Genomic DNA, 15,831 nt, shown 5'->3' on the forward strand with positions numbered 1-15,831 from the left:
ATCTAGAGAAAAATAAATTATGTTGGATCATACCTCTCTCCATAGATTAGGATAAGTGAAATGTAGAAATCACTCTATGAAAATACTACAAAATAACAGGGGACAGTTCCTTTGTAACTTCAGAGTATGGAAGGCTCATAATCTCACTAAAAATAAAATCCAGATATCATAAAAGAAAAGACTGCTAATTCTGACTACATAAACATTTTTTTAAATTCAAAAAGCCCTTCTGCATGACAAAAAAAGGTACCACAATTAATGTCAAAAGACAAATGATAAGATGGGAAGTGAGTAATTCATATCATGGACAGAGGTCTAGTCTCCCTAATATACCTAGTTTTTATTATATAAATCAATTTTTAAGAGACAAACAACTGAATAGAAAAATTCAAGATAAAAAGATATGAATTGACAGTCCAGGAAAAAAGGAAACGTAAACATTTTTAAATATATAAGATGTTCAAAATCACTCATAACAAGAAAAATGTAAATTAAAACTACATTATCAGATTGGTAAAAATCCAGAAGCTTCTTAAAACCATGCTACTGGCACATGGTAGGTACTCTCACACATCAATGGTGGGAGTATAAACTGGCACAACCCCTAAGAGGAACAATCTAGCAATATTTACCAGAATTACAACTGCATATACCCACTGACACAGCCAGGAATTTATCCTACAGATACACTTGGACATTTATGAAATGACACATATACAGAGCATCATGGCAGTATTGTTTGAATTGCAAATAACTAAAACTAATCTAAAGGCCCATCAAAAGAGAACTGGTTAAATACATTATGATATGTCCATAAAATGGAATGAAGCTATAAAAAAGAATGGAGGATTGCTTTATGTACTCCTTTGGAAAGAAGCACAGAAAATATATTTAAGTGGGTAGGGAAAGGCGAATGACAGAGGACAGAAGAATGTTTACAGTATGTTACAGTGTACCAACATTTATGTAAAAATAGAGCCAACAATTAAAATATGGTATTTTGCTTCTTTATATAAAGAAACATACAATAAACTAATGAAGTCGTTATCCAGCAAAGGGTGAGGTGGGTGGTGAGCTAGGCAAGAGGAACTACTGTGGAGAATGGAATCTGTAGCCTTTCCTCGTACTTTTTAATTTTTGAAACATATGAATGTATTGATTATCTAAAACATTACACATTAAAAAATGTTAAAGATACAAAGTGAGGTATCTTAATGGAACGCTAAAATTACCTTTTGTATCAATCACATTAACAAAAGACACAACGTTATACTTGCTGATTATCTCCTAATACAAAAATCAACAGACTGTGTATGCTGTATCTGGGAACAAAAGCAAAGTCTATAGGAAGGAATGTTCTGTCTGTTACGAAACACTGGCTTCTTATATTAAATACAGTTGAGCTCCTTTGTTTTTTAAACGTATGTGAATTCAGTATTATAAATTCTTATTAAAATTTGGCTTGATTTTGAAAATATTCTAGTGGTTATTTTTACTTTGTTTTGGGATAGATTTGGGGGGATTATTCTGGTTTTGGAGGTGCTAACTATATCTAAAATGCTAGATCTCATTTCCTAGATAAACTTTACAAATCTATCTGAACATCAAATTCCCTAAAAACTAAAACTGTTCCTGTCAAACCAGACCCTCTAATTAGGCTACCTAAATGTCTCAGGCTACCTAAATGTCTCTGATTTCCACTTCTTTGTCCCAGAAGAGTTTACTGGAACTTAAAAAATATTTAGACATTCTATAGTTAGGGAGTATGAAAACAAGAAAAAATTTCCAATATACTTTGAGAAATATTTGTTTTTCCTCAGAATATACAAAAAATGACAGCATTTACATTAAGGAATCATTTTTATATAGTATTTCCTGACATATAATTTATTGTATTCAAGTCAATAAAATAACAGCAGTATCGTTCAAAGCATAAAATAGACCTAAACTAAGCACATTAAAATAGTATTCATTAAAATAAGATTTTACCTGTAGTATGCTTTAAATATTTAAATATGAAGGATATTAATAACTAATTGCCATGTGGAAGAAGTCATCAGTGAATGCTTCATAAAGGAAGTAAATTTTGAACTTGGTCTTGAAGGAAATGACAGGCACTCAGAATCCTTAATCAAATTGGTTTTACAATCAGAGATGCATTTTAGCTCACTGAAGGAAAATGAGTAACATAATCTCTCTATTGAGTCCTTCTTAAACTCTGATGACATGACAAAACATTCTGTCTACAGAGAAGTTCAATAAGGCTCTGAAAGCTCATGAAAAAGCCTGTAACTTTATATATCATAAACCCAGATACCAGTCTCTCTCACTTAAAAAGAAATGGTATTGAAAGGTTACTTAATTTTCCCACATTTTAATAAAAGACCAGACTAAATAACTTTGAAGTAATGTACATTCCTACCTCTATAAATTGCTTTATATAACCAAAATTTTGAAAACATATATGCAAAAAACAAGATTCTACAGACCTTCAATCTCAGCTGTTGTTTTAACATGTTTTCTTTGAAGTCATAAACTCTTTTTGGAACGCAAATAAAAGTCACATGGGAAAAGACTCCAAAGAACCCAAGAAAATACTTAAGAAATCGGCTGAATTTATTAAAATTAAGCTTCATATATTTATATATTTTGCTTAGCATCAACAATCTCTCCAAGCTGTGTAAGTAGCACTTTAAAAACTGAATAGTCAATGTCACTGTCTTCCCCTCTCTTCACCACCCCCAACCCACAAAAACGAAAGAAGAGAGGAAAATATAAAATGCAAAGTTACATTTTGATGCTTATGACTTAAAGTGCTATGAAAGCTCTATTTGAATTTAGAGTACAAGTCCTGAGCTCATGATACCTTTTAATATCACTCAGCGACAATCTCTAAAACAAGATGAAACTGAATCACTGTACCAAATGCATATGTACTATTTTCCTACAAATCATGTAAGCTGAAATACATAGTCCAATAACCTAAAAGAGTATTTAATGAGGCTAATTTAACTAGAAAGTGTTTAACATACATAAAGGTACATGATTCCCTTTAGTATTTTAATACATTGTAATTGAAGTGATTATCTGTCTATAAGCTAGTTTAGGAAGAATAACACTGCCAAAGGCAACAATGTTTTGACCCAGTAGCACTTACCATTAAAACAAAAACAAATCAAAAGAAGGCTCAACATAAAAACACCATGTATGTGCCAACTAGAAAGATTAAATGATCGATAAAACCATTTTCCTGAATAAGCCTCAACGAAGTGACAGAGTACTTTCTGGAAAGATTCAGAACACAAATGACAAAGAACATGAAATGACTGACATTTTCTGCTGTCACTAACGAGTAATGTAAGAAGCTATTAAACTAGTCATTCTTCCCACCCTTCAATCTCAAACATCCATTTGTAAACAAAGAGTTTAGGTTATAGTTCTGCATTTTCTCAAAACTTCCATTTTTCCCACTGAGAACAGAAATATTTTAAATGGGCCAGGAAGACATCTCAGAACAGAGGCCTGGGGACCAGGGCTGTGCTCACCTGCTGTGGCTGGTACCTCTGCTGGGGCTGGGACGACAGATACTGCGCCTGCGGCTGCTGGCTGTAGTAAGGCTGCTGGCTCTGCTGGCAGTAACCGCTCACACCTGGCTGACCATACTGAGGCGGCACCTGTCACGAAGTCAAGCAGGGCAAGTGAGAAAGTCAAGACGTGCCATTCAGCGAAATCAAATATGGTTTCAATTCAGCAACAGGAAGTGGGTTCTTTGATAAGCAATTGAATTCGATATTTTTAATATTCTCTCCATTAGATAAATTGGCATACTGCCTTCTACTCACATACTATCAATGAAGACAAAAGACAAAGTATTTTTTGAAGCAGAGTTAAATTATCAGACATCAAAAATTGATAATTTCACAAAAATCCAGTGGCGGGGTCGGGGGGAGTTCCTAATACTGACGTCAAAAAATTGTTTCTGCTAGAAAGTCAAAGCAGCATTATGCTAATCCATTCTCATGCAACACTCAGATGAAAATGAACTTCAGGCCCAGCTCACTAATACTTTGTAGGATGCTTGTGGTTTGGGGACATGTTTGTTTCAACTAAGGTCAGAATGCCTCAATTACATTTTAGCAGATACCAGTTACAGCAGCAATTCCATTACCTGATACTATTTTGGCTAAAAAGAAACAACGTTGCTTTATAATAAAATGGAAACCCATTTAGAAAACAATACTATGTATATCAAACAATATAACTATCAATATGAGTTCCTGATGGAAAGATATTCATAGCTATACAAGGATAGTATTTTCCTAGTTGATAAAACGGTTACTGATATAAAGCGAAGTGTACTGTGCTACCAATACCCGAGTTACAGACAAAATGACCTGAAGTCAGTCTTCTCCATTTCTAATTTACATGAGCCTAAAACATCTTGAAATCATTGTTCAAAGAAAAGTCCTTCCTCATTCAATAAATACACCACTGATGACATTTTCTGATGTTCTTTCAAGTGAGAAATCTATTGACATTTTTTTTTTTCCTAATTGAGAGAAAGAACAGGAGAGGAAAAGAAAAACAAGATATCAGGACGGCAAAAAGCACTCCTGGAAGGAGAATGGTGAAGTCACTGTTAATACCACAATATGGTCCATTTGAGAACTCCAAGAACTTGATCCCCACAAGCACACATACTTAAGAATTCAGTCATCAGTCCCACGTATACACTTAAAAAACAAATTGACTATAGAATACTGAATGAGGAAAAAAAGAGTGAGGAGGAAAATATTAAACACTTTGCCTCTAAGATCAATTAGCACAGTAATTGGCAACATATTCAATGAAGTAAAGGGAAAAAAATGCAGAAAGCTAAAGTTCATATTCCTTTTGACCCGATCTAGATTATTTTCAAGCTGCCAGCAACGCTGACAAAACATTTGGCCACGATGGCTTACAAATGCCTCTCATTTCGCAGACCCTAAGCTAGTAGAACAGACAAGTTTGTATTGAAAACCATTCAACAGCACAGTTGAATTCTTTGCTTTTATTTATTTTACAGCTTGATATCTCATAATGAATGTATGTCCCTGACATAAGCCAAGCCAAAGAATTTCCATAAAATACAACTCCACATGCTAGAATACCATATACTACCACAACACATACCCTTCCGTTCAACACCCATATGTTTGATTTGATATCTAATACTGCATTTCACACAAGCTTCTTTGCAGTTTGATTTGAAGCAGTTAGGATAACACTTTGCCAGTGTTAAAATGACTGTAAAGCTCAGTCAACACAGCCAGCAACTCCCCTGTGAATTGCACTTTAATATGTAGACTTTCTGGTTTACAGAAACCCTTACACACAATATGGAAGTGGGAGGGGGGGGGTTCTATTTTCTAAGCAAGACAACAAGAGGACATATTGCAGGAGTCTCCTAACACTAGAGCAGCCATGAACTTACTAGATTCTTTTACTATCTACTCCAACTCCGAAAAGTGGGGAAGCAAGTCGGATGCAGGGGAGGCAGGTAGGATGGGTGGGAGTGTAAGCAAATCTTCAATGGACCCGTAGCAACAATCTGCAGAACAGAGCAAACGTCAGAGGGGGAACCATCAAAAGCATCTGCTTGGGAGATTTCATCACTGTCTTCCACAATTAAAAACCTACTTGCTGTCCTTTAAAATACGTGGTCTAATTATTTGGTACTAACTAACTGGCTAACTAACCTTCTGAGACCCTGGGAGAATTGACAGGGCCTGAAGCCAATCAACTGCATTTGGTCTATTGTCCTTACGTGGGAGCCATGACAAAACAGAGATTAGTGAATTCTAGTCCACCTAAAGAATCTCTGTACTAGAAACGTATGAAATCTAAATCCAAGCCCTCCTGTACCTCAGTTGTGTAAATATGATCAATCACATAATGATATGTCTTACATCTCCATCTGCAACATGGGGCTACCTCCTCTATTAATTCCTATTAATATTATAACCAGCAATATTATAATCCTACCTGGAATTCTACACAGATTCTATTATTATTTATTAAACTAAGTTGTAGTGCTACCTCTAAAATATTAATTATTAACTAAGTGTTATCTTTAAAAAGCAATTTCTAAATACAATACACCTCAGCTGTCAGGAACTAATGTCAATTCTTTAATGGTCAATAATGTTTTTGCTTTAATCAATTTAGAGGTAGGGCTTTCAAAGTTCTATTATATGATTTTCTGACATCTTAAACCAAACAATCATTATTAAGAAACATAAATGGAAGGGTGGAGCCATAATACATGGAATGCCCCAGAGCCCACTGCCGAAAGTTGTCTGCACAAACCCCAGAGTAACTGTGGTCTCGCACTGCCGGCTTCTCACATGCCATCAAGGCCCTCAGCCACTGCTCCTCACTCCGACCTCCATCTTTAACAGCATCTGCTGAGGACTGAGAAACCCACTACACTGTTACGAAGACCCAAAGGACTAAGCCATGAGGGAAGCGTATGAGCTTTTATTGTCTCAAGTTTTGTGAAATCAATTTTGGCTACTAAGAGTCTTTTTGTTTATCTCTTAGTTCTTAACCATATTCAGGGTAAATAAGACTACCAAACTGTTGAATTCAACTGTTCAACAGTTCAACAGTTACCAAACTGTTGAAATTTAACCAAGAGTTACTGAGTTTCAGGAACCAAGTGCTGAGAATTGAGGATACAAAGCACTTCTGTCTCAGATACCACCCCTTCCCTAACCGGCCTAACCCACCATCATTCTCATGCCATTTCTGATTTGATTTTACCACAGGGGAGATTATTAGATTTAGTCAGTTAACCCTTTAATTATGTGTTCATGTGTTTACTGTTTGTCCCCATCACTAGACTACACACTCCTAACACCCATGGTATGCCTCCTGGAAGAGGGCCTGCCACTGAAATGTTTGTTGGATGGATAATGAATGTTGTTCGATGGATTATTAAATCAAGTTATTATTATATAAAACTTTAAACTAATGATGGAACACATTATAAAACTGAAATGACTTATACCATCCAAGTCTTTGATTCAGCTTCAACCAATAGCCAAAAACCCCAAACCTCACACTGACAGCAGCAGAGTACCCTCGGCTATTACCGGCTAACCCTCGAGGTCATTACTGCCCAGCAAATGCGCTGGACATTTATCACTAAACTAAACCAAATGGAAATCTCCAGAAAATGCCTAAGATCAGGGATTTTCTATTTGTTATTTAAAAGTAAGAAAAACAAAATTTTCTCTCATTTCTAAATAAAGAGGATCTTCAAGGGGAACATGAGCACACACAGTAACAAAAAGTTTTATTCCAATTTTCAAAGAAACTTGAATGCTTGCAAACATTACTGGAGAGGGAAACTATAGCTAAAAATGATTCATTTACTTTAAGTATTTATTTTAGGAAACTACCCTGATAAAGGACGTGAGTGTTAACTTTCAAATCTCTGTGTCATGTTAAATGTGCAAAATTCCAGGCCCCATTTTTCATTTTACTTTACCTTGAACTCTTTGCTCAGCTCATACTTCAAAACTGAAGAAATGATCAGGTTTATAGTCTCATCCTTTTCCTATCTAAAGAAGTTTGAGAAAGCAGTTTCTCCACTAAGTTTCAAGGTGCACTGCCCTATGACCCAGCAACTCCCCTTGTAAATACATACCCATGAAACACTCACATGTGTCCCAGGAAGGATATTCCATCCAACACTATTTACAAGAGCCAGAAAGAGGAAGCAATCTAATTCCAACACAGTAAGTAAATGGGAAAAATAGATTTTGCTATAGTCATACGTGGAATTCTAACCATAAAGTGTACAGTTTAGTGGCATTAAGTAGATTCACATTGTTGTGCGACCATCACAACTATCCATCTTCAGAACCTCACCATCTCAAAATGAAATTCTATTTCCATTAAACAGTAACTCCCCATTCCTATCCCCCACCACAGCCCCTGGGAACGACTATTCTGCTTTCTGTCTCCATGAATTTGGGTATTCTAGTTACCTCATATAAGTATAATCATACACCATTTGTCCTTTTGTGTCGGGCTTATTTCACTTAGCCTAATGCCTTCAAGGTTCATCCATGTTACAGCATGAATCAGAATTTCATTCCTTTCTAAGGCTAAAAATATTTCCATTTTAAGTATACACAATATTTTGTCCCATCGTGGGCAATGGGTGGGTTGTTTCTACCTTTTGGTTACTGTGAATAATACTGCTACGAAAATAGGCATACAAATATCTGTTCAAGCCTTTTCTTTCACTTCTTTTGGAAATATACCCAGCCCATAAGTGGAACTGCTGGATCATACGGTAGTTCTATGTTTAATTTTTTGAGAAACCGCCATACTGTTTTTCACAGCAGCAATACCATTTTTTAATTCCTGCCAGCTGTGCACAAGGGTTCTAATTTCTCCACATCCTTGACAACACCTGCTATTTTCTGTTTGTTTTTGTAATAGCCATCCTAATGGGTGTGAAGTGGTATCACACTCATTATGGGTTTGATTTTCATTTCCCTAATGATTAGTGATGTTGAGCATCTTTTGCATGCTTATCAGTCATTTGTTTATCTTACTTGGAGAAATGTATTAAAGTCTTTTGCCCATTTTTTAATTGGGTTGTTAGGTTTTTGTTGTTGAGTTGTAGGAATGCTTTATATATTCTGTGTATTAATCCCTTATATATGATTTGCAAATATTTTCTCCTCTTTTGTGGGTGGCCTTTTTGTTCTCGTGATAGTGTCCTTTGATGCACAAAAGCTTTAAATTTTGATATACTCCAATTTATCTATCTTTTCTTTTGTTGTCTGAACATTTGGATTCCATGTCCAATAAATCACCGCCAAATTTAATGTCATGAAGCTTTTCCCTAGGTTTCCTTCTAAGAGCTTTACAGCTTTAGCTCTTATGTTTTTAGGTTTGACCCATTTTGAGTTAATTTTGCACATAGTGTAAGGTAAGGGTCCAACTTCCTTCTTTTGAAAGACCTGTTGTCCTTACTCTAGTATATAATTTTCGTGTCAGCTTCAGATCCTTTTGTTCTAAGAAGAACAGTTTGGTTTGGTATCTACACTTTCCTCTAGAACTGTATTAAACGAATACAACACACATTCAACACACTGTATAATCTGTTTATATGAAGTTCAAAAACAGGCAAAACTAATTTATAGTGATAGTAATCAAAACAGTGCTTGTGGGATATGGGGGCTGGCGAGAAACAGGGGTGAGGAAACTTCTGGGGTGATGAAAATATTCTGTATCTTAACTGGGATGGTTGGTTCATAGGTGTACCTTATTTGTCAAAACTCATCAAACTGTACACTTAAGATCTGAGCATTTCATTGTATGTATATGATAACTTTAAAAGTATGTATATACACTTAATAACGAAGAAGGTATCTAAACTTTTGACCTCACATTTTTTTCTAATGTATTTATGTCAAACCATTACGGCCTTACTTACACCTAGATGTAAGTTTCCTATTTGATAATAAAATAGTAACTGTTTCTAGGTGCTTAACAGGGAGTTTTCATACTTTCAATTTACATAATTCCAAAATATTACACAGCAATTAATACTGAAACAATCATAATGAGTATGTAAATTCAAATATTTAACTCAAGTCACAATACGTATAGGAACAATATCCCTTCAACCCAGAATTCTGCTTTTGGGAATTTACCTTAAGGAAAAATATAAAACAAGTGTGCAAAGATACGTGTAGCAAGGAGGTCACTGCACGCCCCTGATACCACCCCCACTCAAAAACAGGGAAGCAGCCTAAACAGTTAAATGTGCCTCCATAGAGATTGGTTTAAAAGGGGAGGGTAATGATATTTTATTCAATAAAATATCACAGAGTCATTAAAATGAATGATTCTAATTGTAGATAATATGTATTGAATAGCAAGAAAGTCTGTCCCTGGATTTTTGAGGTGGGACTTAAGGGGTAGCAGGTTACAAAACCATATATATATTTTTTAATATGAAAATCTGTGTATGTGTGTTGAGTAAAGAATTAATTACCCCAGAAGAATATACATCAAATGTTATGTATCATTTCTTAAACCAACTCTGAGTTTTTCATGAATCTAAAACTAAATGCAATTTATTTTGGATTAATTATTGCTGTCTTTCTAAGAATTATCAAAAAGTATATTATAACAATTTATATTTAACAGCAGAAAGCTTAATTTTTATTTGTTTGTTTTTCATCATAAATTTGAGTCCTTCCAGATAAATTCTACCAAAAAAGGAAGACAAAAAGCATAGGAAAAATGAGTTCACAACAGCTACATTTTAGTCATTACTGTGGCATATTCTGCTGGCTTCTGATTTTACAGAAAGAGTAAATGCTATTTTTCACGCATAAGAGACAGACTGAAAATTCCCCACAGCAAGGAATTCAGATGCTAAGTCGATGTGTGGCTGAACCAACTGCAGGAGGAAATTTTATTATGTCAACATGTCCAGTCAAAAATAATGTGTTAGAAGGTAATAAATAAAGTTTACAAGGTCAAAATCCTACAAATGCTCCACAATCTATAGTCCCTTAAGCTAAGTTCCCAACTGAGACTTTTAAACAATTTAGGTGCTTTTTAAATTCACTTTCTTATTTTAAAAAGAAAAATAAATCTTGTCCTTAAGCTTGTCTAAGGGGGGGAAAAAAAACTCCGTAACTTCCTGAAATTACTTCTTCATGCTTGAAAACTGAGCAACAATCAACGAATGTATACTGAGTGCTTATTGTATGCACTGTATACTAAAGCCGTAAGTTCCTTCAAATTCTGTCCAGCTTCCCTTGAGTAACAGAAAAAAGACAACGTGGGCTTGGAGGAGTCAGCAAAGAAGTCAAGGGTCAAGCAGCGTCTAAACTCCAGAACAGGCCTGGTGACCAACCACACAAACAAGCTAGTTACTCCGCTCTCGTTGCTACGGAGCCCACTTCCATTTTCGTCTATGCCCTTGTACCTAACAGATAACTTCCGGGCCATAAACACTGCTGTTGTTTAACAGACTGAAAAATAACCAACATATCTGGGCTACTTTAGCCCACTCCCTTAGCTTAAAAAAATTTTTTTAATTCATATCAGAAAATAGCTTTACTTTTTGATTTGTGAAACTAAATTGAAAAGTTCTCATTTGTCATCAGCAATAAATCTTTTCTCATGACAAATTTTGCTTTCTAAAACTTCCTTATCAGGTACACACTTTATGTTTATAAGATCAACAGTGAAAATAATATACATATAATCTCTCTTGGATTTCTTTATAATTATTAATTGCCTACAAAATTTCACTGCTTATTCTAAGTCCAACTGCTCTATATTTAGCAAATCACAGCTTAAGCGAATACTATGTCAGACCAACGTTCTGCAGAGTGAATACTCTACATGGCTGTGGGAACTAAATGGTAGTGCCTTTCATGACCTCAATTTCCAAAAGTCGGTGATATGTTCTGAACAGTCTTTATTTCCTCTTCATAATCACTGTCATTCTATTACCCACAAATTTATTTATACCCTTCTTAAATTAATTTATATTTCTAGTCTCTAGAGGGTAACAAGTTCTGGAACATTACTATCCATTTTGTAAAGTGGTACATCCTTTAGTTTCCATAAAATTAACTCCAAACTTCAAGGAGTGCCCCCTAATGCTAGTACATGGAACTTGATTAACACATGCATGGTCAATCAATGCCAGCCAAGGCCTTTATTCTACCAGATCAGAGATTCCTTGTCAACTGCTTTCTGCCCCCCGCCCCCCGTCAGTGCCTTGATTATTTTCACTGCCTTATCTAAACTGCTTTCACTTAGTCTTTACTGTGGAAGAGCAGCTAAAACAGCATAAATGATTCCAAAGGCACAGCAACCATGGCTGTACACACAAGTAAAATCACTTTTCTACTTACTTTTAAAAAGAAACCTCTAGTACACATTTTGTATTCTGCTCTACCTCTTAACTACAGATGTTTTCACCTTTTTTTCCAGGTCAGCCAATTAGAGGAGATTTTGTTGAAGTATTCATAAAATGCAGGCATTCACTGGCAGTAAAATGCTTCCTCTCATTTACAACCAGTGTTGAACTAAAGTCTTACTGTACACAAAATTAACACACAAGTGTATAATTGTAGTTTTATGCTCAAGTGCCCTAATTATGCACTTTAAAACACTTTCTTCCCAAGGATCCATCGAAGGCATTTGATATCACAGATCTATGAGGTCTACAGTGCACTTCTTTGACAAAATAGAAGCATAACAAGAACAAAAACCTGCAGCTTCAGAAAGAAAGTATGCATGCAATGTACATGATGATAAATCTCATTCTAAAAATTTTAGCTAGAAAAAGAGCATATTTCCAATGTATATGAATGGGTGAGGGGTCTACCTAAGAGTAAAAGATGAATTCTTACTACCTGTTCTTGAAGCAACCAGAACCAGCATACCAAAGCAAGTGGTCTAAAATCTTTCATAAATCATCATGGGGAGAAAAATTCACCTATGAGTCTGCAAGCCTTACTAATACAATAATACAAGCAAGAAAAAAACTTAATAGTAAAAGGAGCCTTGCTCATTTCTAACGCAGAAGCTTTGACATCTAGGTTACTAGTATTTACATTGAAAACAAAATGAAAAATAAGTATTTTCCATACCAAACACACGCAGTCATTTTTAAATTAGAGAATCATAACTATGGAAATGCATCAACATGGTTTGCATGAAGCCCTACTTCTGTGGAGCTCACGGTATGTACAGAAAGAAAAGAAGGGCTCTGAAGGCCATCTATAGAAATAAATAGGTCAACTCTGCTAACAGAAGCAACATTTTCTTAGAAAAAGCGACTTAAAAATAAAAAAAAATTTTTAAAAAGGAAGGAAGGAAAGAGGGAGGGAGGGAGGAAGGGAGGGAGGGAGGAAGAAAAGGCCTGAGCTGCCTCACAGGGACTCAGTTGTCTCCATTCAAGAAAGCACTTAACCAAGAAAACAGGCACGTGATGTTGTATGTAATGAATACATCTCACTGAAAAGCAACTTGGAGTTTCCATCTTTCTTGTTATATTACTGGCCAAACTGCAACAGGTAGTTCTAACTGGTGAATATAATCTTTGAGTTGTTTCAATTCTTTAAAAAATATATAAAAAGATTACAAAATCAAAAGTCCAAACAGTACAACAGTACCTCACACACATATTAGAACAGGAGTTTTCTAATAGGACTTTAAAATAAGTGTGAGGCTACAGTACGTTCATGTTTTTAAAAACCACCCACTTGGTCTACACAGACATGGTAAGAACACTATTGTTTACTACAGGTAAAAAATGGAAAATACTCAGCAGTGCAACTGATGGGAACTTCTTGCCTAGCTGCCCTTCTGGCCAGATTTCATAAAGCACAGAAAGAGGAGCCAAGAGCTTTGCCACTCTCCCACATAAACCCAGCTGCCAAAATGGATGTGCCAAAAGGGCGTTTCAGAGAATTTTAAAGAGATAACCTTTGCTGAGGCTGCAGGGTCAACTTTGTAACCGCATGATTGGAACATGTGCAGTGAATGCTAGATTGAAAAGACTGTTCTACTGCAGATGACTATGGAGTGGGGGGAAAACAGAGAAAACAGGGATTTAACAGAATCAGACTAGAATTTTAAAATAGCCAATGGAGAGACAAGCAACTGGTATCTTCTATGGAGGGGAACTTGATGGTGGGGGGACATGAGGAGAGAGACCATTCACGGCAGAATCCTTCTACCTTGGGGATTTTATACCATGCATTTAAATTCCGTGTGCGTGTGTGCGCGCGACTGTGTGTGTGAGATTTGTTAATGCAGTTTTGAAGTTGTTTCTTTTTTCTTTTTTTAATTAAAGAGTCAAAGCGGGGAACTATGTGATTACACTTTTCCAAGAGTCTAAAGTTCATCCTTTGAGGGTAAGGGGCCTAGTTGCTTCTATATCCTCTCTCTCCTGTTCACAGAAAAAAAAGAGAGAGGGAGGGAGGACGGAGGGAATGATTTTAGTAACTGAGTTTATAAAAATGTGAGTAAAAAAACCACCAAGCCCCTCAAAAATGGATACTTCAAAAACTATATTGTGTTAAAATGTGATCCTTTAAAAATATACAGTCTAAGTGTTCTATAAGATACCTTTTAAAGGAGAAACTTGTACTCATTTATCTATCCACCCCTAAACGTAAATAATGTATATGGTGAAAACTGTATGAATGAAGAAAAATAGTAGCGATGGTAATGCAAATGGGTCAGACTTCTCCCTGTAACACGGACAAAACCCAAACCTGGCTTCCTCTGAGACTTTGAGAATTCAGTAGACTGAAGAATCTAAGAATAGACACTCCCAGGGGACGAACCAGTATGGGGACCTTTACCGGCATCCCCCCTGAGTAAGGCACTGACACTGACTCGGAGGGTGGGGAGACAGCTGCAGGCTTTGTCCTGTGCTACCCAGGGACACAACAGCCTTCAAATTACCATAATTAGCTGGTCATTTTATTTTTTGCCCTTTCAGAATGAACTCATAACAAATAATGAGGAGTGAAAATAAAGGAGTCCTTTTGCACTGGGAGGTATTCCTACCAGTAACCCACCCTCTCTCACAAATCAGTGATATCTCCCCTGAACCCCACCTGCAAAGGTTAAGACTAGAGGAAATATATATGCACATTAGTGGCTGAAAAACTGACTCCTTGCATTTTATTCCCTGGATCATAGTCTGAGTTGGGGGGCCGGGTGGAAATGCTCAAAAATATATGCAACACACACAATCACATATTTGGATCAATAAGCTATTGTTTTAAACTGAAAATACACACTCATTCCCCCATCCTCAGAAGGCTAAGCCTAATTACACTTTATTGTAAATTATTTTATCATCCGCTATTAGAACTGGTAGAGATTTCAGAGATCACTGGTTCAACCCTGTCCCTAATAAGATCAAGAAGGTAGGGTCAAGGGTTAGGAAACCCGCACAATTCCACCCAGCTGGAGTCTCAATCGGAACTCAACTCTCTGCGCACACCCCGTCCCCACCCAGGGCTCATTCCGCTCTCCCAGGGCGCTCAGTCATTGAATGGAAGGACTGGGGAGTAGCATGTAAGCGAAGCATGGAGGACACTCAGGCTGGGACAGGAAGAGCAAAGGACACTCTGGACACCCCGCTCTGTTCTAGCAGAGAGCAATCTAAGAACAGACAAGAGTACTGGGGAGCCCAAAGAACCTAAGGGAAGCAGCTGGAGTGGGAAGGGGTTGAAAAAACGGAGGTAGGTGAGTAAAACCACCATGGCCTCAAATGAGAAATGTACACACATTTTTTTAAGTTTTAAACACTGAAATTAGAAAGGATTAGGATATAAAATTTCTACCAACACAGATATCTTATACTCAAGGCAAAAGTGAGGAGTGGGGGAGGCCCTTCATTTTTAGTCATTTGGCACATAAATTCAACCTATATGATAAACTTGTGATACTGGGTAACAGTTTAAAGAGGAGTTTCATTTTGAGGTTGAGACAGTATGAGGAAATGATGCTTTAGATAAAAATATCAAAGCCCTTGAAATATAAATATATTTCAAAGCAAATGTTTATATAAGAAGAGAAAATCATTTAATTATTTCCCTTGAGATCTGCAATTTTTTTTTTATTTCATCAGATGGAACACACGTACCAAATAGTCCCAAAAGATTGGTCAGGAAAAGATATAGGATGTTGACATTTTAAAATCATTAACAGATAGACACTTGGGGGTGGACAGAGGAAGCTTTACCTAATGTAGAATTACCAACAAATTAA

The 15,831-nt window shown here is 36.2% G+C and overlaps 1 protein-coding gene across 8 annotated transcripts in view; it reads right to left on the reverse strand.

Moving 5' to 3' along the window:
* The window catches only part of ARID1B (AT-rich interaction domain 1B), a 404,478-nt gene that overhangs the window by 273,880 nt on the left and 114,767 nt on the right, over positions 1 to 15,831 (reverse strand). For all 8 annotated transcript variants that reach the window (XM_059940940.1, XM_059940937.1, XM_059940934.1 and 5 more), the window contains exon 3: positions 3,546 to 3,674. In XM_059940940.1, the coding sequence (XP_059796923.1) occupies positions 3,546 to 3,674 (129 nt within the window). The remainder of the gene's footprint in view (positions 1 to 3,545; positions 3,675 to 15,831) is intronic.

Source organism: Balaenoptera ricei, chromosome 12 (assembly GCF_028023285.1).
Source record: "Balaenoptera ricei isolate mBalRic1 chromosome 12, mBalRic1.hap2, whole genome shotgun sequence".
In the NCBI taxonomy this organism is placed as follows: Eukaryota; Metazoa; Chordata; class Mammalia; order Artiodactyla; family Balaenopteridae; genus Balaenoptera; species Balaenoptera ricei.